At 35.7% G+C, this 25,901-nt stretch overlaps 2 protein-coding genes across 12 annotated transcripts in view; both read left to right on the forward strand.

Moving 5' to 3' along the window:
• The window catches only part of GK5 (glycerol kinase 5), a 146,287-nt gene extending 137,520 nt beyond the window's left edge, over window positions 1-8,767 (forward strand). Inside the window, exon 16 of the mRNA XM_057316013.1 lies at window positions 1,687-8,767. Coding sequence (XP_057171996.1) covers window positions 1,687-1,772 — 86 coding nt within the window. The 3' untranslated portion in view covers window positions 1,773-8,767. The remainder of the gene's footprint in view (window positions 1-1,686) is intronic.
• The window catches only part of TFDP2 (transcription factor Dp-2), a 215,269-nt gene that overhangs the window by 52,486 nt on the left and 136,882 nt on the right, over window positions 1-25,901 (forward strand). For 7 of the 11 annotated variants that reach the window (XM_044383454.3, XM_048216264.2, XM_057316016.1 and 4 more), the window contains exons 1-2: window positions 1,709-1,804; window positions 9,118-9,184. The exons of 1 other annotated variant lie outside the window; for it this stretch is intronic. In XM_044383454.3, the coding sequence (XP_044239389.1) occupies window positions 1,790-1,804; window positions 9,118-9,184 (82 nt within the window). In that variant the 5' untranslated portion in view covers window positions 1,709-1,789. Of the gene's footprint in view, window positions 1-1,708; window positions 1,805-9,117; window positions 9,185-25,901 lie in introns of those variants that run through there. 3 more of the 11 variants (XM_026497167.4, XM_044383456.3, XM_057316018.1) reach the window with 3 other exon arrangements.

Consider the following 25,901-nt stretch of genomic DNA (forward strand, 5'->3'; position numbering starts at 1 on the left):
AATTGTAAATTCAGAGTTTTACTGAAAAGTAAAAACACCTTTTTTTCACCCACAAAGTTTTACTTGTAGATTCAAGCTCTCTAGTAAATGAGGCAGACAGTTGGAGCCTCCATTTCTTGAAGCCTCATTGTTCATGGTCTTTTCAAAATTCAGTTTTATTTTTTCCTTCCCCTTAAATGTCTTATTAAAGCTTTAATTTTGAAATTAATGTAAAATAAGAGAAAAGTTGCAAAAATAGGGCAAAGAACTCCTGAATACCCTTTACCCAGGTTATCCAGTTGTCATCATTTTGCCACACTTGCTTTATCATTTCTACTTTCTCTGTATATACAGATGATATATTTTTTTCATCATTCGGAAGTAAGTTTCTATTGTTGTACCTCTCCACTTCTAAATATTTTGGTGTATTTTTTCTAAAAACAAGAACACTCACTTAAAAAACCCCACAATTTTCTGATCAACACAGGAAATGCAACACTGAAACAATACTGTTCTCCAGTCTGTGGACTGTATTTCAGTTTTTCCAGTTGCCATATTAATGGTCTTCATGGCCATTATTTTTTCTGGCCCAGAATCAGGTCAAGGATCATATGTTGAATTTAATTTTTATGTGACTTTAGTCTTTTTAAACCTGGGATGTTTGTCAGGTTTCTTTTTTCTTTCATGACGCAAAAATTTTTGAGAAGTTCAGTCCATTATTTTGTAGAATGCCCCTCAATTTAAATTTCTCTGCTATTTCCTCATGATCAGATTTAGATTATGGTTTGGGTGGAAATGTCTCAGAAGTGGTACTCTATCCATCTCAGTGCACTTGTGGAGATGCATGATGTTGGCTTGTGTCATTGTTAGTGGTCACTTGATAGGTTTGATCACTTTGGCTCAGTGGTGTGTATCAGGTTTCTTCACGGTAAAACTTGAATTAGTAGGTATTTTGTGGGATGATATTTCAAGACTATGTAAATATCCTGTTTCTTACTAACTTTCACCCACTAAAGTTTTAGTATCTATTGATAATCCTTGTATAATCAGTCATTATGTTTACAAATCGGTGGTTTTCTAATTGCATTATTCATTTATATTTACTATTTGGTATCATACTGCAAAGAAGAGCTTTCCCTTTTTCCTTATTATTTATTTCTATCAGTATGAAGTCCTGGATTGTTATTTTATTCAAAGAGTTTATAGTCTGTTATAATCTGTTATTACCAGTGTAAACTTTGGTGCCCAGTTGTTTCAGATTGTCCAGTTGTAGGCCCTTTAAGCTGACTCCTGTATACTTTTAATATGACTCCATCATTTTTTGAGCTCTTCCTTACTGTAGGTACAATAAAATGTTCTAGTCTTATCTTGCACATCTCTTGCCCCAACCCTAGAGTTGGTTATTTCTCCAAGAAGCTCTGGTGTTTCTTTCAGTGTGTTACCTAAAGCAACAAAGGGTGGTATTTCAGAGTCCAGGTTTTATCATTTGTTAGCTGAGCTGATTTGGTCAAATTATTTAACCTCTCTAAGCCCCAATTTTTATTTGGAAAATGAGGATTAAAATGGTACATATCTCATAGTGTTTTTGTGAGGATTAATTTAAATGCTCCACTTAAAGAACAATGCATGTCACATGGTAAATATGACATAAACATTGCCTATTATTATTATTACATTACTGTTCCCTCTTTTTTCCCCCTTTAACAGGATGTTCTTTTAAAGAATTATTGAAGACGAAGGTTTTTTTTATTTTTGTTTTTTGTTTGTTTTTTAATGGCTTTACAGAATTTTAAATCGAATACAATTTGACATGACGGCAAAAAATGTAAGTATTTGTAAATTTTTAAATGTAAGTATTTGTAAAGTGAGTTGTACTTTTTGCTATGCACATTTTCTTCAGTATTCTAATTAATCAAGTTCAGTTTACTGGCATTAGTTTATAATTGTTTTTGTTTATGCAAAGAATGAGATAGTGAACTTTAATGCTGTTGAATATAGCGCTTGAATGGGCACGGTAGCACTCTTGTAAATTGCTTCCAAGTTGTGCCTTCTCAACAGCTGCAAAATTGCTATCTCTAGAAAGTTTCACCACCCCTCTCCTTTTTTGGTACTGTAATAAATTTTTGTTTTGGTACTTGCTGGAGATTTACTAGCCTTATCGAGAAAATCACTGTTTTCTTTGGCCCAATTTTTTTTCTTGTGGACTTACTCAAGGAAATATGTATACTGAGATGTTGTTCAGAAGAAGCTTGCTGTCCTCCATGAGATGATTCCTGAAGGGACGTTAGATTTTTGATGTTTTGGAGAAGTTAATTCAGTTTCTTTCCTCTGCTTGAGGCTTTTATTTCTGAATCTGCGCCCTTTCAAGTTATTTGCTTATTCTCCAGCTGTATCAATAGATTGGTTTCCAGTTATGCGAAGGATTATGCCAGAAAATAAATGTTGCAACATACAGGAAGATAACTTAAAATTGCTTTCCTGTTCCCAGATTATGATGTTGGAATCTTTGATTATACATAACAGAAATCACCTTAGGCTACCTTAAAAAGGGAATTTATTATAAAGATACCAGAATGTCTTCAAGACTTTAAGAGTAAGAATTTAGTGGGCCCTCAGAAGGATCTGGGTGCAAGAATTTGAAATGTACCAAGAATTGAAGCAGGGTTTAGTTTCCATATATTCTCCCTGCTTGTCTGTGTGCATCTGCTTCATACTCTGTCTCCCGCTGCAAATTATGCTCCTTAGTTCTCCAGGCAGCTTCTCAATATATGTGTTACAGAACCAGCCTGTTCAGAGAAAGAGAGGTGCGAAGGAAAGAAGGAAGGCAGCTTGACAGAGCCCGTCTGCCCCTGTCAGCTCCAATTTCAGACTCCTTGGGGCGGACCTCTGGTACTGCTCAAGTGCGGAATCTACTAGTGGTTTACTTAATTGTGACCAGGAGAAGCAAGCATTATATTGTGTGAAAAGGTCTCCTTGTCAGCCAGACAGATGGTTCCAAATACTGCCCATTATACATCTAAAGAATAACATTAAAAAAAAAACCTCCATGATTTATCTCTATTTTCCTATTGTTATCCTTGCTTTTGACGTGCTATAAGCAGCTATAAGCAGATACAGATTTTGCTTCATTATCATTGAACTAATTTTGTTAGGATAAATTATCAGGAGTAGTCTGCTTTAACCCAAGGTTGTTATATATATATATTTGTTAAAGTGCTGTTTGTGGAAAAGAAGAAGCAAAGTTTTAGTCTGTGTATTGGGAATTTTCTTGCAGAATATTATCTTGATTTTTTTCTCCTTAGGAAAAAGGGGAAGTAAAAGTTATCCTGAACCACAAGCTGGTTAACCTTCAAATAACAAGCATATTTTGGCTTAAAATGTACCTTGAATCAAATATCATCTTCCTAGTCATATGTACAGTTTGCTATATTAGAAGTTGTTTCCCTAAAGTAACATAAAGCATTTGAACCAGTGGTAATTATACTCCCCTTATTTTGTGTATCTGGAAGAAATCAAACAGTGAGCAATGTGTTTCTCTTTCTGCTATGGCAACCTAGGGGGAGAGGGATAAGGGAGAAGCTGATCCTCTTTTGATATCTTAGAGTTAGGGACGTGAAGAGGTCAGGCCTCAGATTGGGCTGAGCTGACGCATGTGGGAAAGAATTGAAATAGACTGTCTGAAAATAACCAGTCAAGTTCACTATCCATTTTGCAATAGAGAAGAACATTTTTGTGGCTTTTAATATGTTTTGTCAAGATACTTACTGAAAGGATTATACTAGTCGCAATGCCATGAGTAATGCATTCTCCTCCCCGCACCCAGCATATGTACCTGATGCTCCTCCCTTCCTAGGGCTTATAGTGTCTGTAGTGAGAGAAGACAGTAAATACATATATAATGCCAGGTAATGATAAATGTCATGACGAAAAGTAAAACAGGGTAAGAGGAGAGAGAATGATGACAGGTAGAGTTCTTTCAACTTAGGGGTTCAGAAGAGTTCTCTTTAAGGAGATGGTGTTTAGACAGAAGTGCTCTTGAGTCTCAGTCCAAGAAGAGGAAGACAGCCATTTAAGTATCTGGGAAAAGAACATTCCAGTTAGAGGCAGGAAAAGGTGTGGTTGTTCAAGGAGCAGCAAGATGACCAGTTTATAAGTGGAACAGAGTAAGCAGGGAAAAGTGGTAGGAGATGAAGTCAGAAAGAAAGGAGGAGCCAGATCACGTGAAGCCTCAAGACTGGGGTGATGGGTGTGTATTTAAAATGTCAGTAAGAAGCCATTGGAGACTTGGTGGATAGTTGGATGACCGGACTTACTATTTTAGGAAGTTTGTCCTGGCTGCTGAGTGAATAGACTGAAGAGGGGCATAGTAGAAGCAGGAGACTCATTTGGCACTTCCATCAGTAGTTCACACAACAGAGTGTGGTGATTTCATGCTGGGGTAATGATATTGGAGATGGCGAAAAGTGGCTGGATCTAGGATGTATATGAAGGGACAGCCATTAGGAGTTACTGAGTGATTAGGATATGGGGGCAGGGAAAAAGTAAAAGAAGACTTCTCAGTATTTGGCTTATGTAACTGGATAAATGGCTATGCTGTTCAATGAAAAGAAAAACTCCGGGGGAACTCTGGGACTTTGTGGCAAACTCAGCAATCATTTTGAACATACTAAAGTTGACAGACCTAAAAATCCCCAGGTAGAGATATTGGCTAGGTAGATTGATAAATGACTCTGGAGCTCAGAGGGAAGGTTGGGATTGGATATAGAAATTTTTGAGTCATTTCATATTAAATTATTTTAAAGCAGTGATACTACATAGAACGTGAATGGATAGAGTATACATGAGGACCCAGGGTCTGAGCACAGGGATTCTTCAGCATCTGGGGAGGAGGAGAAGCAGCAAAGGACACTCGAAAAATGACCAGAAAGGAAAGACGTAGTGTTATCTTGATGGTCTGGAAGCCAGGTGAAGGAAGTGTTTCAAGGAGGAGGGAATGATCAATTGTGTCACATGCCACTGAGAAGTAGGTAACTCTTAGACATGAAAGAGATTGCCCAGGTCCTACAGAGGCATCATTAAACATGTATTCACATATTTACATCCTTATTTTCTGTTTCTCATTTTACATATCTTATGAGAACAGTTTTTTTTTGAAGAGTTGTTTTTGTCTTACCCATGCCATAGTAGGTCTCATGGTTGCAAATGATAGAAACCCTATTCAAAACAGCTTAAGGCTAAAAGTGGAATGTATTGATTCACACAACTGAAAAGTCTAGGGTACTCTGGCTTCAAACAAATCTGGTTACGGGGTATCAAATGATGGTGTCAGGGCTATATCGCCCTTTTTCCATCTCTTGGCTCTATATGGTAGCAGAATACCCTATATTGTCTTTATAATTCTTACCTCAGAAGGAGAGAAGGAACTTTTCCTTTTTGGCACTTATATTTCAAATTCTGTTGAGGAGCTTTGGTTGACTCTGCTTGACCCACATGCTAAGACAAGCCAGTGTGGAGAAAGAAGTGGGCCAGGTCTGGGTCGTGGGTCCACTTCTACTGACATAGCAACAATTGAGGCTCAAAGATTAACAGTCATACTGGAACTACATGGATTGTGGAATGGATCATTTTGCAAAAAGGAAAGTCTGTAGACTTGGCAATATATTCATTGTTTCTGGGATAAAATTGTTGTTAAATAGTATCTAGTATCCACTGATACTCTTACTGACCACAAATGCAGTGTGTTCTGACTTAAGCTCATTCAGTATACAGTAAAGAATTTGAAAGGTAATTCGATGTGTATTTTTTGCCTCATCAAAGAATCTTTTAAAAAATATGTAAGCTATGATACTCACTACAGAAAAATTAGAGAATACAGATAAAGAAACTAGCCTAGAGATTATCAGCAGAATTTTGCCTAGGAAGACATCTGTTATATTTACAAATATATGTGTGTGTGTGTATAACAAAATGTGTGTAAAGATTTTTAATAAAAATGAGGTCATACTGTTTTGTAACCTAATATTTAGCTTAATCTCGATGATGAATGTCTTTTCTTGTCTTAATATCTCTGCAACATCATTTTAAATGACTGTTTTATGTTATCTGCTATATGGACATTATACCAGTTTCCTAATATTCGCCATTAAGTTATTCCCACTTTTTTTTTTTTAGCTTTTTGTTTATTTTTGCTTACTCATTGGATTATTTCCATAAAGCAAAGTCTTACGAAATTACTAGCCCAAAGGGTGTGTGCTTTTAGGGGCCTTTTGTTTCATGTTGCTAAATTGCATTTCAGAAAGGTTGCACTCATTTATATATTAATCAGTGGTGTATGAGAGTGCCATTTCCCTTTATTTTCTTTTTAGTCTTTGCCAATATAATCAGCAAAAAAAAAATGGTATGTAGTTTATTCATTTCTCTAATTGCTAGTTAGGTCAAACTGGTATTCTGTATGTTTATTGGTCACTTGCATCTCTCTTTTGTGAATTGTCTGTGTCAGTGTTGAAGGGTTAAAAGCCATTACCATTTGAGTAACAACCCACACTCGGGTATTGCTTTGTCACTAACAGTTATATTCACGTAATTATTTGATTTGATCTCAGGAGCTCTCTGAGTTTGTTGTGCACATACGTATTGTCTCCATTTTGCAGTGACTGTTCCAAGATTACGTTGCTTGTGAATGGCAGAGCTGAACTCAAGAGTACAGATCATCTCACTCTGAATCTTCTTTTCTTTCAGTTTTGTCAATCTAAAATGTTAAATGTTAGTGAAATTATAGTGTTATTAATGGGAAATATGGTTTGAACCCTAAAAATTGGGCTTGGATACGTTTTATACTACAGACACTTAGTGACTGTTTACAGTATGCAACACAGTGTTTGAATATCCAGATAGAAAACTTTTCTCAGGACCTTATTAGGTGAAAAATTTTACATAAAATGAGTTCACCTTTTACTTTTGCTCTGTGAACCATTATTATTATTATATCCTTCTTAAATAGAATAAGGAAAGAAAAGCTATTTTTAAATGCCTTTCATAGCCAACTTTTTCTACTCTCAAGTAATGTTTGAGTCTTTATAGTGTTTATAAAAGCAGATACTAATAAATTTTTGAAATTTTAATTAATTTTAGTAATATTTATATAAACTCTAAATACAAATACCTCTCCTCCATCTGTTAGACCAAAATCAGCATACAGTATTGACTCACAATTGACCTTAATTTTTTTAGAGTTTAATTTGTTGGTTATTAAGATGCAGATGTACTGCTGCTTAAAAAGTTTCCAAATTCGTTCTCTGCTTCACTGTGCAGAAGTTGGCCATTAAGAGCAGGTGTTTAAACATAACAGTAACCCAGTAACTGTGAACTCTCCGCTGTGAATATGTGGTTTCAGTTGAGGTTTTTGCCGTTATCCTTGTATAATAACAAAAAGGTGTAAACTGATGCTTTTGAAATTATTGTAATATATGTATTAAATGATCACATTGTATTAAGCATAGAATATTAAGGACTGTCTTTGCCTTCTTTGCTTTTTACAGTAGAACACCAATGAAAGTTTTGTTTTATAGCAGAAAAGTTTTTTTTTTGTTTTTTTTTTTTTAGGAGAGGCATGTTAGTGATGCCACAGTAAACTCTTGGCATTTACAAATTGAACACTTAACATTAATATTTGTGAGCAATTCTGGAGATCCATATGGTGGTAATTTGTTGCCAGTTTTGTTGGAAAGGGTTTACTTCTAATACCATACTTATAAGAACCTAGATAGAAGTAAGTATCTGCACCACTATCTACATAGAATTGAGAAGCTGCATTTTATATGTCTTCCACTCAGCTGCGGTCATAAAAAATTAGCATTAGATGCTAGAGATGGGTTGCATCAAAATTACTTTTCCATGATGTGAATGATATGTAGAAATATTTCTGGTAACATATCTCTTGACAAAAAGAAACAGCTATGAGTAGTGCATTTGAATTACTAAATAATGAAATAATTAGCTCTTACATTATGAAATTATAAAGTATCAAATGAGTGCTCATGAAGAATATATAATGCTAATGCAGTGGGTAGTTTAAAAATAACATTAAGTGCACAGATACAAAGTTATAAAGATTTGTGTGCTTTCAAATCTTTTTAATGTGCTAGTACTTTGAAAGGATGTTTGAGGTACCAAGTTAACATTGATATTTAAAGATTACGAATCTATAAGGATTAAAACAATAACATAATAGTAATAGTAGAATCATTTATTGGAATTTTGCTTTATGTCAAGTTTTCAAAAATGGAGGGTTTTTTCCTCCTGTCTCTATAATAAATTTTTAAAATTCTGATGATACTACCATATTTAGTTCTGTGATTCCAAGAAGTCCAGTGGCTATCACATTAAATGAAATAAATTGTCTAAAGGTGAATTTATAAACATGCCTGCTATAGATAGTCCCTCAGATACCATATTAATAATAATGAAGGTTAACGTGATGGAGCACTTTGTGCCATGCACTGTGCTAGGCACTTTACATGAACTATCTTAATCTTTCTATAACCTAAACCGGTAAGCACTTCTAGCATCCTTCAGTTTACAGTTGAGGAGACTGAGGTATAGAGAGTTTGTGTGACTTGACCATGACCATGCACATAGTAGTCTTGATGAGCCAGAGTATGAGCCCAAGCAGTTGGATTTGAGACCAGTAGACCTCACCTCCTCGGTGTGGTGTTAATGGTCTTTATCTGATCCATTACATATCATAATGTTGAAAAGCATCATAGGCAGTGATTATGAACAATAAAAATTAAGGGCAGCATGAAGGTGGAATTGTGGTGTATCTGTTGGCAACTTCAGGGCTGCCCCATTACTTGCTTTCAAAAAAAAAAAATCAATAGAATCTGTAGATTTCAGTTGCACTCACAAGTAACATTATTTCATTAATTTTTATCTTAACCTGGATAGTTCCTGTTTTTCCCATTTCAAGCAACGTATTCTTTTTAATTCTACTCCTATCAATAACATAGTTAATTCATTTTTATGTGGCTATCTTTATTATTTGACATGGTGCTTCACTAGAAAGTATAAAATAGCTTATTAAATGACCACATAATACTTAAGGATCCTATTTTTAATTTTTAAAACTATTTTATTCAGGTTGGTTTGACCTCTACAAATGCAGAACTAAGAGGATTTATTGATCAGAATCTCAGTCCAACAAAAGGTAAGGACAGATGAATAGAAATTTTCTCTGCATTGAGCTAGTTTTATTTGTTTTATAAAATATGCAGCTACATGTGTACTTCATGTATAATAATAATTATGTAATATGACGGTGTTGTGTTATCATATACCAAATAACTTGTATCATATGAAAGTTAGTTCTGAGAGGTGGGGGGAGAGAGAGAGAATGAAGGGAGGGAGAGTGTGTGTGGTATTTTTTTTTTAAAGATTGTATTTATTTGCTTGAGAGAGAGAGAGCACGAGCAGGGGGAGGGGTACAGGGAGAGGAAGAAGTAGACTCTTCGCTGAGCAGGGAGCCCAATGTGGGGGCTTGATCCCAGGGCCCTGAGATCATGACCTGAGCCAAAGGCAGACACTTAACCAACTGAGCCACCCAGGCATCCCTGAGAGTATACGTGGTATTTGTGTTACTTTTCTCCATCTCTTTCCTAAGAGGTCTCTAAGACCACCTTTTTTTTTTTTTTAAGAGCCAGAGAGAGGGAGAGAGAGAACACCCATGTGAGAGTGAGGGAGGGGTGGGAGGGCAGAGGGAGAGAGAGAATCCCAAGCAGGCTTCACCCACAGGCTTGAGCTTATAACCCTGAGATCATAACCTGACCCGAAATCAAGAGTTAGATGCTTAAACGACTGAGCCACCCAGGAGCCCCTAAGACCCCTTTGATTAATAATCCTCTTACAATTGAAACTAACTGTTCAAGCCACTTTTTCCTCAATTTTCTTGCCTGATTGCCTTACTTCCTAGTGTTTTAACTTGTAAGGAAGTAGAGTAGAATGAATGAATACATATAAAATTCCTGTGTCTCATATATGGCTTACTGAAGGAATGCTTACATCAGAAATCTGACCCACAAGTACAAGAATTTATGCAGGACTCTGGCTGTATCTTGCTGTATGTATCTTTCAACAGTATCTTTTGGTATGTAGAGAGAACATACTGAAATATTTATGGTTGAAATGATAACAATGTTTCGGATTGGCTTCAAAATAATCCACTGGGGGAAGAAGAGTAAAGTGGGTAGTATTACAGATAAAACAAAACTATCTGTGAATTGATTAAATTCTTTATGCTGGGTGATAGTTATATGGGGTTTCATTATTCCTTTCTCTCTTCCCTTGTATATGTTTGAAATTGTTCATCATTAAAGGTAGAAACAAAATATATGTCATTATAATACAGACAGCTATGAGCGAAACATATACCCTCAAAGGGTATATGCCCTGGAGAGAAGGCTAGAGAAGTCTATATTTCAGTATAACAAAGTCTAGCTTAATAATAATGTCTGTAGAATTACTCTGAGAATTTAAATATGTGTTATGAAACAGTAAAAGATACTACAAGCCTTAATGCTTCTCATTTTTCCAATTTTTTCATTGTAGTAAAATGCACAATATAAAATTTACAGCTTTAATCATTTTTAAGTGTATAGTTCAGTGGTATTAGGTACATTCATGTTGTGTAGCCATTACCACATCCATATCCATAACTTTTTATCTTGCAAAACTCAAATTTTGTACTCATTAAACAATAACTCCCCGTTCTCCCCTCCCCCCCAGTCCCTGGCAACCACCGTTCTACTTTCTGTAGAATGACTACTGTAGGTACCTCATGTAAGTGGAATCCTAATAGTAATTGTCTTTTTGTGACTGGCTTATTTCATTTAGCATAATGTCCTGAAGGTTCATCCATGTTGTAGTATTTCAGAATTTTCTTCCTTTTAAGGCCAAATACTATTCCATTATGTATATATACCACTTTTGCTTATCATTCATCCATCAGTGGACACATTTTTAGTTATTGTGTTCCGTGTTTTAGCTATTTTGAATAATGCTTCTATGAACGTGGGAGTACAAATATCTCTTTGGGACCCTCTTTGGGTGTATACCTAGAAGTGGAATTTCTGGGTCATATGGTAATTCTCTTTTTAATTTTTCAAAAGAATTGCCATCCTGATTTCCAGCAGCTGTACCATTTTACACTCTCACCAGTAGTGCACAAGAGTTCCAATTTCTCCTTTCTCCAAGTACTTCCTTGCCAGTACTTATTTTGTTTTTTGTTTTATTATAGCCATCGTAGTAGATGTGAAGTGATACCTTACTGTAATTTTGATTTGTATTTCGCTAATGACTAGTAATGTTGAGCATCTTTTTATGTGCTTATTGGCCATTTGTATATCTTCGAAAGGTCTACTCAAGTCCTATGCCCATTTTTGAATTGGATTAATCATTTTTGGAGTTGAGTTTTAGGAATTGTTATGTATACTGAATATTAATCCCTTACAAGATGAATGATATGCAGATATTTTCTTCTGTTCAGTAGGTTGTCTTTTCACTGTCTTTATAGTTTCCTTGGATGTGCAAAAGTTCTTTATTTTGCTTAAGTTCAATTCGTCTATTCTTTCTTTTGTTGCCTTTGCTTTTCGTGTCATACCTGTGACATGGTTGCCAAATCTAGCATCCTGAAGATTTTCCCTAAAGCTTTCTTCTAAGAATTTTATAGTTTTAGTTCTTTAGGTCTTTGATCCACTTTGAGTAAATTTTTGTATATGATTTAAGAGTCAGACTGGAATAAGTATATCCAGTTTTTCTATTACTATTTGTTGAAAGATTGTCCTTTGACCACTGAATGGTCTTGGCACCCTTGTCAAAAATCAGTTGACCATATACGTGAAGGCTTATTTCTGGTCTGTATGTCCATATGTCAGTCCCATAATGTTTTAATTACTGTAGTTTTGTAATAAGTTTCAAAGTTGAGAATTGTGAACCCTTTAACTTTATTCTTTTTCAGGATTGTTCTGGCTATTTAGGATTCCTTGAAATTCCATGTGAATTTGAGGATCAGCTTTTCCATTTCTGTGAAAAAGGCTGTTCAGAGTTTTGATAGGCATTGCATTGAATCTGTAAATCACTTGGTTTTATTGACATCTTTAACAATGTGAAGTCTTCTTATTCATGAACGTATTTCATATGTTTAGGTCTCCTTTGATTATACCATTTCTTTTTGAAGTAATGAAAATGTTCTGGAAGTACATAGTGGTAATGATTATTTAATTTTGTGAACATACTGGAAACCACTAGATTGTACACTTTAAAAGGTGAATTTTTAGTATGTGAATTGTACCTTTATTTAAAAGAAAAAAAACCCAACAACCACTTTCTTTAACTTGATGTCTGCTTCCAGCTCTGATTTGATCTTCCCTCATTGTCAGACTTCTTGGAAGAAACCATACATTTAAAATCCCATTCTCAGCTTTAGTTCACTCCTCTGCCCAATGAAATGTCTTTGACTCCATTAGTCCCTGAAACTGCTCTTGGTTGTCTTTTTTCTTTTTTATCAGCATTTGACACAGTTAATTTCCCCCTTTGTTTTTTTTTTAATTTTTTAATTATTTTTAAAAATATTTTATTTATTAATTTGAAAGAGAGTGAGAGAGAGAACAGGAGAGCGGGTTGAGGGGCAGAGGGAGAAGCAGACTCCCCACTGAGCAGGGAATTCCACGCAGGGCTGGATCCTGGGATCCTGGGAATTTGGGATCATGACCTGAGCTGAAGGCGGACGCTTAAGTGACTTAGCCACCCAGGCACACCCCCCCCCTTTGTTTTTTGAAATAACATTTTAATTTTAGAAGGAGTTTTAGATTTGCAGAGAAATTACAAAGGTACAGAGAGTTCTCATCCTCTATTGGTCTAGTACAGTTTTTACAGTTAATGAACCAAAATTAACATACGTTGATTAACAGAAGTCCATACTTCTTCACAGTTCTTAGGTTTTAGCTAATGTTCTTTTTGTCTTCCAGGAGAGCTATCAGGATACCGTATTACATTTCATGACCATCTTCCTTAGCCTCTTTTTGGCCGTGACGATATCTCAGACTTTCCATGCTTTTAATAAGTTTGAGGTGTAATTTTCAGATATATTGTAGATTGTCCCTCAAATGGGGTTTTCTAATGTGTTTCTCATGATTAGATTAGGGTTACTGAGTTTTTGAGAGAAAAAGTGCCATTTTCATCACAGCATATCAAAGGCCCATACTATCAACATGACTTATCATTGTTGATGTGAACCTTGATCACTTGGCTGAGGTAGTGTTTGTCATGTTTCAGTACTGTGAAGTGACTCTTCACCCTCTCCCACTTTCCGTACTGTAGTCTTTGAAAGGAGGTCATTATGTGGAGCCCATATTTGAGGAGCGGAGAGGTTGCTTTACCTCTGTAGGAGGGAGTATCTACATCATTTATTTGGAATTCTTTTGCACCCTAGATTTGTCTCCTTATTTATTTATATATTTACTGCTTTATTTATATTAGTATGGACTCATGATATTTAGTTTATACTCTAGGTTATATAGTCCAGTACTGCTTAATTTTCTGCTTAAGTTGTTACAACTGTGGCCATTGGGAGCTTTCAGTTGATTTTCTGTGTCCCTTTGACATTATGTCCCTTGTTGTGGTTTTTTTTTTTTCTTTGTTTGTTTTTGTTTTGAGCACTTATTTTTTTTTAGCACTACAAGATGCTCATTTTACATATTTCATGCCCACTCCTCAGATCCGTCATTTTCTCAGAGTCCTGACTCCTTTTAACGGAGAATGTTATTAGAAACCAAGATCTTGGTGCTGCTGGGTGAGCTCATTGCCTGGGATGGTGTGTTTCTTTTTGAATCACTGTGTTTTGTGTGTCTGTGATACCACACTTTTATTTAAGACTTTCTTAAGAAGCAGTACAGTGTAGCAGTTAAGAACAAGGCCTCTAGAGGACTTGGTGTGATCATGGTTGCACTTCTTACACCCAAACAGAATGTGTAAACCTGAGCAAGTTGATCTCTCTAAGCCGAAGTATCCACATCTATAACGAGGTAGTGCACATAAATCATTTAGCACGGCACATACCGCCCAGTAAGTATTCATTAAGCACTTACGCCTTTTCCTCTTATTAGTATTTTCATCTTCCCTTTTGGCTACTGTCAGTCAACTTTCCTAGCTCTTTATCTTCTAAATGTTAGCATTCCGTGGGGTTTTGTCTTAGGTTTTCTTCTCATGTTGTCCGTTCTCCCCAGGCAATTTCATCTGTTCTCATCGCTTTAGTTATCAATTGCTCTGTGAATGGACTAGCCTCCAATCTGTATCTCTGACCCAAACTTTGTCTTGAGTTGCTATATATCCAGCTGCTTATTGGATACCTTCATTTGAGTAACTTCTCTATATCTCAGATTCAGTCTGTCCAGAATTAAACTGATTATTTCACCCTCTCAAAACCTGTTCTCCCCTTTTCCTTCTCTGAATAGTAGTACCATCCACACTTTGCCCAAACCAGACATGGAGGCCTCATCTTTTATTCCTTTGTCTTTCTCTCTGCTTCCAATCAAATCATTTATAAGGTTTGTTCATTCTGCGTCCTCAGTCTCTCAACCCTCCCCATGCGTTTTCTCTCTGTTGCTACTATCTGAGTTCAGATTACTAGAAACCATTTCCCAGATTAGTGCACCTGCTGTGCTTACTTCCAGAGTTATTTCTTTCTGTTTCATTTACTGTAGTATAGCACTCAAACACAAATATGAACAGTCTTTCCATGTTAAAAAACTAGTTTAGTAGTTCCTTATTGCCCTCCAGATAAAGTCCAACTCTGATTTCAAAGATCCTTGGGGCGCCTGGCTGGCTCAATCAGTAGAGCATGCGATTCTTGATCTCAGGGTTGTAAGTTTGAACCCCACATTGGGTGTAGAGATTGGTTAAAAATAAAATTAAAAAAAAAAACCCTTCATGATGTGGTTCTTGCTTTTATCTTTAGCCCTATCTCAGATGCCTCTTCTTCTGCCACATCGAACTACATCTCTCTCTTCACTTTCTGTCTCTGTCTCTGTCCTTGCCCTTCTCTATGCTCTTCTCTGCGCCTGGAATGCCATGATCCCTGACATGCTCCTCCATTCCACTCCTGGTACATATTTCACAAGGCTAATTTCTGTTTATTACTCATATCTAAGTTTAGGTCTTATTTCTACTTGGCCCATAAGCCTCTAATTCTCCTTATCCCTATTATAGCATTTATCATGCTGTACTTTAATGACTGGTTTACTTATTGGTCCCCCTTTCCTGACTCTCTAAAGTCAAAGACTTCGTCTTAATTAATCATTATAGCTCTAGGACAGGTATTTCAAAATATCTATCCCATAGTATCTGTCCCAGACTAGGAACGTTGTTGAAAGAATGTATGTCCTTACCTTCTGTCCATAATTCCTTTGGCCACTGGGCAAATTCCTATTTGCTCTTTAAAATCTAGCTGACCACGAATTCCTCTGTAGCTCCTGATTCCTGTGTCTCTTTGTGTTAACCTTTGGACCCTATACATACTTTATTATTGTCCTTATCACATTATATTGTATTTCTTTATAGCTCACCCTTTTGCTAAACTCTGAGCTCCTTGAGGGCAGGGTCCTTTTTCCTATTTTTTTCTTCAGGGTCTAGCTTGATGTGTAGCACAGTTACATTCAGGAAATATTGAACTGCAGGAGTTTTTTTTTTTTTTTTTTAAAGATTTTATTTATTTATTCGACAGAGATAGAGACAGCCAGCGAGAGAGGGAACACAAGCAGGGGGAGTGGGAGAGGAAGAAGCAGGCTTCCAGCGGAGGAGCCTGATGTGGGGCTCGATCCCAGAACGCCGGGATCACGCCCTGAGCCGAAGGCAGACGCTTAACCGCTGTGCCACCCAGGCGCCCCCTGCAGGAGTTTGTTTTGCCATACATTTCCAGACTTTTAATAAAGATGTTTATTTATCTAATCTTTGAGAAGTGTATAAAGAAGGAACTTATCTTAAAACTCTTTGAAAAAAGTGTTAAGAAATTTAGTGAATAGGGTTTCAGAGCTTTTTGTCTTAGGGGACACATATTTAAGAGTTGGAGGTCTAAAAGTTACATAATTAATTAAAATAAGAACAAACCTGAAGATAGTTATATTCAGTTATAATCAGGGGAGTAGTGGAGGAATTAAAAGCAGTTGAGTATTTGAATGTCTTTGTTATAAATCATGTAATCGTGCATTATTAAGAAAAATGGAAGGTAAAATATTGTAACGTAGAGCTTTATAGTGTCTGGTGTTGAAAGTCATCAGTATCTTTGGTGAAGAACAGGGATCTCTCAGTTCCCTGAGAGGCATACGCTATTGGGTGGTCTGGTACGCTCAGATATTTCTGGCATGTGGAAAGAGGCCATTCTTGCCTGCAAGCTATGTACGGTCCTCTGGAAAGCTGCCTGGTCAGCCGCTGTTAGGAGGTTGTGCTTGTGGGATGAATTGCTCCTGTCTTTGCAGGTGAGTGAGGTCTGCCGTATAGCCTCCACTTGGTCCTTTGTAACCTCAGCAGAGCAATTCCACTTTGCCAGCTCCTTCATTGCTTGCACATCAAATTTAAAACATGTATATCTTATACGGACTGCCAGTTCTACACCATTCAAGAGATTGCAATAGCCTACGGCTATTCAAATTACAACCTATTAAAATGAATTCAGCAATTCAACAGAGGGAATCACTGAATAATCAAACAGATTCCTCCTATGGAAGCAGAGCTAATGGAAAAGATGAGAGAAAACTGTGATAGAAAAGAGAATGAAAACTCTCAAGAGGATACAGTTGCAATATAGAAAAAGTTGCTTTGGAACTAAAAATATATTCAGAATTCTTAAATCTAAGAAAGACTGAAAATAAGAAATGACCGAAGATGGACAGTGAACAAAACAATATTGATATCAAATAAAATATACTAAGAGCCTCAAGGCCTTAAAGGGACAAAGAAGAATATTGTATAGTGATACAAAGGAACAATCAAACCGACAATCCAGTTTTTAGAGAATGGGCAAACCTTATGAATAAACAGAGAAAAAGAAATACTAATAGTTTTTACACAGATGAAAAGGTACTCCACCTCATTCATAAAACGTGTAATTTAAAAGTACGCTGAGTACCACTTTCCACTCTATAAGGTTGGCAAGTATTAAGATGTTTGATAAAACACTGTTGTCAAGGGTGTAGGGTAACATATGCTCTCTTGTACTGCTGGTAGGAGCATAAATTAGTACAGCCTTTATGGGAAGCAATTTCACAATAATTAATCATTCACATTTCCTACAACCCAGCAGTCCCAATTTTAGGAATTTGTTCTGATGTGCTGGCAGATTTGGAAAGTGAAGCTTTATTTTTGCAGTATTATATGTAATAGCAAAATTTTGGAAACTCTTCAGTTCACCAGTAAGATTTGGTTAGTGTTCAATACATATAATGGAATACTATGTAGATAGAAAATTGGGAATAAGAATGCTATGTACAAACGTTAAATGATCTACAAAGACACATTAAGGTAACAAAAGTGCCCATCAACGTGTTGTGTATATAACCATTTGTTTAAAAAGAAGTGACATACAAACACATAATGTTTCTTGTAAGGGTACACAGAGACTTGACATTCCTTATCTGGTGGTAGAGAAACCGTGACTTTCACAAAGAAGTTTTTAATTTTAATGAAGTCCATCTTACCAGTTTTTTCTTTCAAGGTTCATGCTTTTTGGTGTTGTCTCTAAAAAGTCATTACTAGGGGCCCCTGGCTGGCTCAGTTGGTAGAGCATATGACTCTTGATCTTGGGGTAGTGAGGTCAAGTGAGGTGTAGTGAGGTGTAGAGATTACTTTAAAAAAAAAAAAAAAGTCGTTACCAAATCCAAGGCACTTAGACTTTCTCCTCTTTTTCTTCTAGGAGTTATGCTGTTTACATTTAGGTCACTGATCCATTTTGAGTTCAGTTTAATACAGGTGTAAGATTTATGTCTAGATTTTTTTTTTTACATGTTAATCTCTAGTTGTTCTAGCCTCATTTGTTGAAAAGACTGTCCTTTCTCCATTGAATTGCCTTTGCACTTTTCTCAAAGATGAGTTGAATATATTTGTGTAGGTCTATTTCTAGGCTCTCCATTGTATCATTTTCCTTTTCTTTTGCTCATACCATATTGTCTTCATTACTGTGGATTTATAGTAGTCTTTTAAAATTGGGTAGTGTTATTTCTCCATCTTTTCTTCTTTGATATTGTGTTGGCTATTCTGAGTCTTTTGCGTTTTCGTGTAAGTTTTATTTCTTTTTAAGATTTTATTTATTTGAGAGAGAGAGAGCATGCAGGAGCAGGGGGGAGGGGCAGAAGGAGAGAGAGAAGCAGACTCCCTCCTGAGCAGGGAGCATGACACAGAGCTCCATCCCAGGACCCCAGATCATGACCTGAGCTGAAGGCAGACACTTAACTGACTGAGCCACCCAAACACCCCCATGTAAATTTTAAAATTAGTTTGTTGATAGCCACAAAATAACTTACTGGGATTTTGACTGAGTATGTACTGAATCTGTTCATCAAACTGAGAATAACTGACATCTTAACAATATTGATTCTTCCTATCCATGAAAATGGAATATCTCTCCATTAATTAGATCTTTGATTTCTTTCATCAGAGTTTTGTGGTTTTCCACATGTAGCTCTTACGCGTATTTATTGGCTATATACTTAAGTATTTCATTTTTTGGTGCTAATGTAAATGGCCTTGTGTTTTTAGTTTCAAATTCCAATGATTCATTGCTGGTGTATAAGAAAGCAGTTGAATTTTATATATTAACCTTGTATCCTGCAACCTTGCTATAATCACTTATTAGTTTGAGGAGTTTTTTAAATTGTAAATGGTATTTTAAATTTCAGTTTTCGGTTGTTCTCTGCTAGTATGTAGTCATGCAGTTGGTTTTTGTATTTTGATCTTATAGCCTGCCGCCTTGTGTAACTTGATTCTGGTAAGTCTCTTTTAAATTCCTTAGGATTTTCTCTTTTGGTAAGTTTTTATTTAAATTCCAGTTGGTTAACCTACAGTGTTATATTAGTTCCAGGTGTAAAATATTGTGATTCAGCACTTCCATACAACACCCACTGCTCTCACAAGTACCCTCCTTAATCCCCATCACCTATTTAAACCATACCCCTGCCCACCTCCCCTGTAGTAACCATTAATTTGTTCTCTGTAGTTAAGAGTCCGTTTCATGGTTTGCTTCTCTCTCTTTCCTTTTTTCCCTTTGCTCTTTTGTTTTGTTTTTTAAATTCCATATATGAGTGCAATAATACGGTATTTGTCTTTCTCTGGCTGGCTTACTTCACTTAGCATAATACTCTTCTAGCTCCATCCATGTCATTGTAAATGGCAAGATTTCGTTCTTTTTATGGCTGAGTAATATTCCATTGTATTTCTGTACCACATCCTCTTTATCCATTCATCAATTTATGGACACTTGGGCTGTTTCCATAATTTGGCTATTGTAAATAATGCTGCTATAAACATCAGCATGTAACCCTTTGAAATAGTATTTTTGTATTCTTTGGGCAAATCCCTAGTAGTGAGATTGCTGGACTATAGAATAGTTCTATTTTTAACCTTTTTGAGGAACCTCCATACTGTTTTCCACAGTGGCTGCACTAGTTTGCAGTCTCACCAACGGTGCAAGAGGGTTTCTCCATATTTTCACCAACACCTGTTGTTTCTTATGTTGTTGATTTTGGCCCTTCTGATAGGTATGAGGTGATATCTGATTGTAGTTTTGATTTGCATTTCCCTGATGATAAGTGATAGTGAGCATCTTTTCATGTATCTGTTGGCCATCTGTGTTTCTTCTTTGGAGAAATGTCTGTTCATGTATTCTGCCCATTTTTTAATTGAATTATTCATTTTTGGGATATTGAATTTTATAGGTTCTTCATATATTTTAGATATGAACCCTTTATCAGATATGTCATTTGCAAATATCTCCTCCCATACTGTAGGTTGCCTTTTAGTTTTGTTGATTGTTTTCCTTCACTGTGCAGAAGCTTTTTATTTTGATGAAGTCCTGGTAGTTTATTTTTGCTTTTGCTTTCCTTGCTCAGGAGACATCTAGAAAGAAGTTGCTATGGCCAGTGTCAAAGAAGTTACTGCCTGTGCTCTCCTCCAGGATTTTTATGGTTTCAGGTCTCCCATGTAGGTCTTTAATCTAAATTTTGAGCGTTATTTTCTAATTTATTTTTTTAAATTTAAACTCAGTTAACATATGTGCTACTGGTTTCAGAGGTAGAGATCAGTATAAATTTTTAGTTTATTTTTGTGTATGGTGTAAGAAAGTGGTCCAGTTTATTCTTTTGCATATTACTGTCCAGTTTTCCCAACACATTTGTTGAAGAGACATTCTTTTTCCTATTGGGTATTCTTTCCTGCTTTGTTCAAGATTAGTTGGCCATATATTTGTGGGTTCATTTCTGAGTTTTCTGTTCTGTTCCGTTGATCTGTGTGTCTGTTTTTGTGCCAGTACCATACCATTTTGATTACTACAGCTTTGTAATATAACTTGAAGTCTGGATAAATTCCTTAGAATTTTCTGCATATACTATCATGTCCTCTACAATTAAAGACAGTTTTACTTTTCCTTTCCAATTTGTATTTCTTTTTCTTTCTTGATATCACTGATTAGGACTTCCAGTTCAAAGTTGAATAGAGATGGTGAGAGCAGAAATCCTTGCAGTGTTCCTGATCTTAGAGGAAGGAAAGCATCAAGTCTGTGTTATTAGGTATGATGTTAGCTGTAGAATTTTCATAGCTGCCTTCCATCTGGTGGTTGAGTAAGTTTCCCTTCTAATCTTAGTTTTCTGAGTGTTCTGATCGTGAACAGTTGTTGGAGTTTGTTAAATGTTTTTGTCCTGTACCTATCACAATAATTATATGGTGGAGTATTTTTAGCCCATGAGTATGGTGAATTACATTGATTGATGTTTACACGTCACAAGAACTTTGAATTTCCTGGATGAACACCACTTAATTATGAGAGAAACTTATAAATTCTCCTCTTGAAGAGTATTGTTGCTTAGAACCTGTTCTATACTATTTTTAATCCTTTCTAATCTAGAGATGATTCTGGGATCCCTGAGTAGTATCAGGGAACCATCTAAGGTTAGAGTACGTACATTTGTAGTGCAACTAATTGTTTCAGGCTTTGTAACATTTTTGAACAGATCTTCAGAGCCTGGGAACAGGAATAAAGGAATTTGTGGGCTAAGCAGTAGGAACAGAAGGAATTCACAGTTCTACCAAAAGTGCTGCTGGAATGGCTCCCTATAGGGACCATAATAGTGTATTTCTGCCAAGAAGGGAAACTTTACTTACTTTCTTTTTTTTTTTTAATTTTAATTCAATTAGCCAACATATAGTACATTATTAGTTTCAGATATAGAGCTGAACCTTTACTTTCTTTTTTTTTTTTTTAAAGATTTTATTTATTTATTTGACAGAGAGAGAGCCAGCGAGAGAGGGAACACAAGCAGGGGGAGTGGGAGAGGAAGAAGCAGGCTCCCAGCGGAGGAGCCTGATGTGGGGCTCTATCCCAGAACGCCGGGACCACGCCCTGAGCCAAAGGCAGACGCTTAACTGCTGAGCCACCCAGGCGCCCCTGAACCTTTACTTTCTTGATGAGAAAAAATTTAAAAGGAGTTGGAAAGGTGAAAAAGGTTAGGGAATTGGTGTTAAAGATTATTTCAGTGTTCAAGATCTTAAAAATAAATTAGCTTATGTAATTTAGACTTGTATGTTTAATTTAAAAGGCTGCTAACATTTGCCCATATTCTCTTTCTCTGATTTTACTTCACTGTTTAAGTCCTGAAATATCTAGTAAGCGTTTGTTTTATTTTATATTACTTTGAACCGTAGGTATAAGCAATATTTGGTTCTATTTCTATACAGATTCTTTGGCAGGCTTCTAAATCTGAGGTCATGTTAGGGTGAGTTTGGCCTCTCTTACGGTGCAAGACTTAGTAAGAGATTGTATTTTAATAAACACAGTGAATGGTTCTGGCTTTGCCTTTTGAATCTGAGTTTGGTTTCAGGATATTTAAAAATATCTTAATGATCTGAAAATAGACAACTATCCCATTCTACAAATAGTTTTATTGACCTGCTCATTCCAGTAGCTTGCTTTTCCTGAAGGACCTGTGCCATCTGATCCTTTTTCTCTCTTGTATTTTTCCTGTGTTTGTCTACAAGATAAGTTTTATTAAATAAAACCTAAATGATAGTGTTAGGTTACCATAATAAATAATTAAATATTAGAATTAAATATTAGAATTAAATAAGAACTACCTTTTAGAAATAAAATGTAAGAAGTCCTGATTTAAAACAACAAAAAAAGAAAGAAAATTGAAGTGTTTTTAAATAGATTGTGGTTACCACATCTTTTATCTTCCTGTTAACTGCTTTCACAATGTATATTGTGGTTAGGTAGAATTGCATCACTTTGCTCTGGGTTCTGATTGCATGTTGTACATTTATAAACAGCTTCAATAACGCAACATGTTACACCTGTGTCACAGGAAAATGACTTTTTAAAATTTTTAATATAAATTTTTAATCTCTATTCTCATAGTTCATATAAATTGCTTTATTTTATTTTTTAAAGATTTCATTTATTTGGTTGAGAGGGAGTGAGCACAGAGGGAGAGGGAGGAGCAGACCCCCCTGAGCAGGGAGCCCAATGCGGGGCTCAATCCCAGGACCCTGGGATCATGACCTGAGCTGAAGGCAGACACTTAACTGACTGAGCCACCCAGGCGCCCCCTAAATTGCTTTATTTTAAAAAGTATGATGATTATACCTGTTTTTTATAGTTCTTGAAATAATTGTTTTTTATGAAAAGGTGATAAATTCTTCTTTTTGGAGGAAAGTATATCTGCAAACTTGTTTCTTTATTGTTTTAATACTCATTTTCATTGAATCACCTTATAACTCAGTTGGCAGAGTAGAGTACTGTTGAAATTGAAAGGTCTTTATGTGATTTCTTATTTAGTGTTTTGAAAATGGAGTTGATCTGATTGTTTTGTTTCCTGTTCCCATATGGCCCATTGTATTCTCATGGAGAAAACCTTCACATCTTTAACTTCAGCTAGCCATCTTGCTTACTTTTGTAACAACTGTACTGGTTACTTTGAAACCCTAAGGGAAGAAGATTTTGATTACAATTGGAATTTAGTTCTAAAACTCACGTCGTACATGTTTTCATTTTTTAATTTCCTTATCTATATTTGTCTTGTTTGTGACCAACATAAAATGTGCATGAGTTGCCAAATCCAAAGGCAAACTATCAAAAAACATGCCATAAAGCTATTTAACGGCTTTGTTGCCAATATAGTGTTTTTGTTTTTAATGTTCAGTTACCCACTGTATCATCATCATTAGTTTTTGATGTAGTGTTCAAAGGTGGTTTGTGGTTTTTTTTAAAGATTTTTATTTATTTATTTGAGGAGGGGCAAAGAGGGAGATGGAGAAGCAGGCTCCATACTGAGCAGAGAGCTCGATGCCAATGCTGGACTCGATCCCAGGACCGTGGGATCATGACCTGAGCCAAAGGCAGATGCTTAACCCACTGAGCCACCCAGGTGCCCCCCAACATAGTGTTTTTAAAATTAAATCTTGCGGGGCGCCTGGGTGGCTCAGTCGTTAAACGTCTGCCTTCAGCTCAGGGCGTGATCCCAGCGTTCTGGGATCAAGCCCCACATCAGGCTCCTCCACGGGGAGCCTGCTTCTTCCTCTCCCACTCCCCCTGCTTGTGTTCCCTCTCTGGCTGGCTGTCTCTATCTCTGTCAAATAAATAAATAAAATCTTTAAAAAAAATAAAATAAATAAAAAAATAAAATTAAATCTTGCAATTTAAGTATCAGATGTTTATGGTTCAGGAAAGATTAAATTACCTAATCTGACATTTAACCTGGTTTCTCCTCCTCTTTTTTTTTTTCTATTTGTTTTTAGCCATTCCCTTCCCGTCTTCTTTTTTATAAAAAGTTGTATAAAAAATTGATTGTAAGTAGCTTTACACTGTGTGAATAAACCATAATTTATTCATTCTAATGTTATTGGACATCTGGGTAGTTTTCTGTTTTGGGATATTACCATTAATGATCTTACGAACATTCTAGTCCATGTCCTTTGGTGAACACACACATGCATTTCTCTAAGGCATATACCTAGGATCGGAATTGTTTGGTTAAAATGTACATATGCTCAGTTTTAGTAGATACTTCCAGGTGACTTTTTCCAAAGTGATAATACCAGTTTACCTGTTACTAGCAGTAGATGAAGATTCCTGTTGCTCATATTCTTGCTAATACTTGGTATTTTTCATCTTTTTCCTTATACTCATTCTGGTGGGTGTGTAGTGGTAATGCACTGTGCTTTTAATTTGCATTTCCCTGATGATTAATGCGATGAAGAATCTTTTCCATAGTTCTGGTTATGAATTACGATAAAACGTTGTTGTAGTATACAGTTCTATATCAGATACATTTTGTTGCATCATTCCAGGGAGCTGAATTATAAGAATTACTTCACAAGCATTAGATTCATTTAAAGGATATTATAACAAGTCAAGGCCATGGATGTGGTTTTTTAAAATAGCATACATTTAATACTTGAAGTAAGACTGAAGTATTAATATAATATCCTGTAATATAACATCTAGTGAAATTTGGTTTGAATCCATCAAGTGTATTTTTATCATTGAATTTTATTTCTGTATGACTTCAGTTATACAATTGAAGATTTTTTTTTGGCAAAAAGAAGGAAGTAGGTTGATAGACTTTGTTGGCTTTTGTAATAAGAAACATTACTAGATTCAAATAAAGTATTTATAAAGCACAACACAGATTTTTATATTACTTTTAGAGCTTTGATGACTTTGAAAAAATTTTTTCTTAATGTTAACATTTTGGTTTTCTTTCCATTTTATCCACAAATACCCTCTTTGTAACTATACATGTGTAATTTTCAGAATTGATTCCTTTCTTCCTGTTGTCAGAATCTTTAGCACGAGGTGGAAAGCACAAAACAATTCAAAACCTCTCCACCAAAACAATTACGTGTGTGTGTATATATAATTTTATTTACATATTTATCTAATTTATTTTTAATGTATTTACTATATTTAATATAATTTGATATAGGTATAATCTTATTAGCCTCATTGGTATTTTAAGATTATATTGTAATGACAGGCTCTTGAGAACAAAGTAGGACTTGTCCCTAGCATAGTACCTGACTCATAGGGGCTTAATATCTGTTTGTTGAATGGATGAAGCAATGACAAAATTCTGTCAGATTTTTCTTTTTTCAGATTTTCTTGGCGTTTCCACTTGTTTTCTCCTCCCCTCCAATTTTGGCTCTCTGGTTTTGAAATTTTCTCTCAAGATAATCAGTGAAGTAAAATTCTACAATATATATTGATTATTTACAAACAAAGAGAACTAGAAAAGAAATGTTTTATGAGAAAGAAAATAAAAGAAGTTCCAAATATGAGGAAAGGGAACTGCTGGAGGCAGAGAGATTAGAAACAGTGAAACTGTGTCTGAGTTGCGTCTGTTATCCTGGGTGAAATTAATGAATTTTGTGTTGAGTGTTCTTTTCCTCAGCTTTTTTCTATTCTGGATCACAAAATTTTATAGTGTACTGTTTAGTTAGAAAAGCAGCTAATCCTCTAGAAATTGTTGATTGTTTTGCTGATCAGTTTTTAACGTTTTCCTTGGTTTTTGGTTCCAGATCCTTATTTATTTAATTTTTTTTTTGTTAGATTTTATTTATTTATTTGACAGAGAGAGAGACAGCCAGTGAGAGAGGGAACATAAGCAGGGGAA

This window comes from Ursus arctos, unplaced genomic scaffold (assembly GCF_023065955.2).
Source record: "Ursus arctos isolate Adak ecotype North America unplaced genomic scaffold, UrsArc2.0 scaffold_20, whole genome shotgun sequence".
In the NCBI taxonomy this organism is placed as follows: domain Eukaryota; kingdom Metazoa; phylum Chordata; class Mammalia; order Carnivora; family Ursidae; genus Ursus; species Ursus arctos.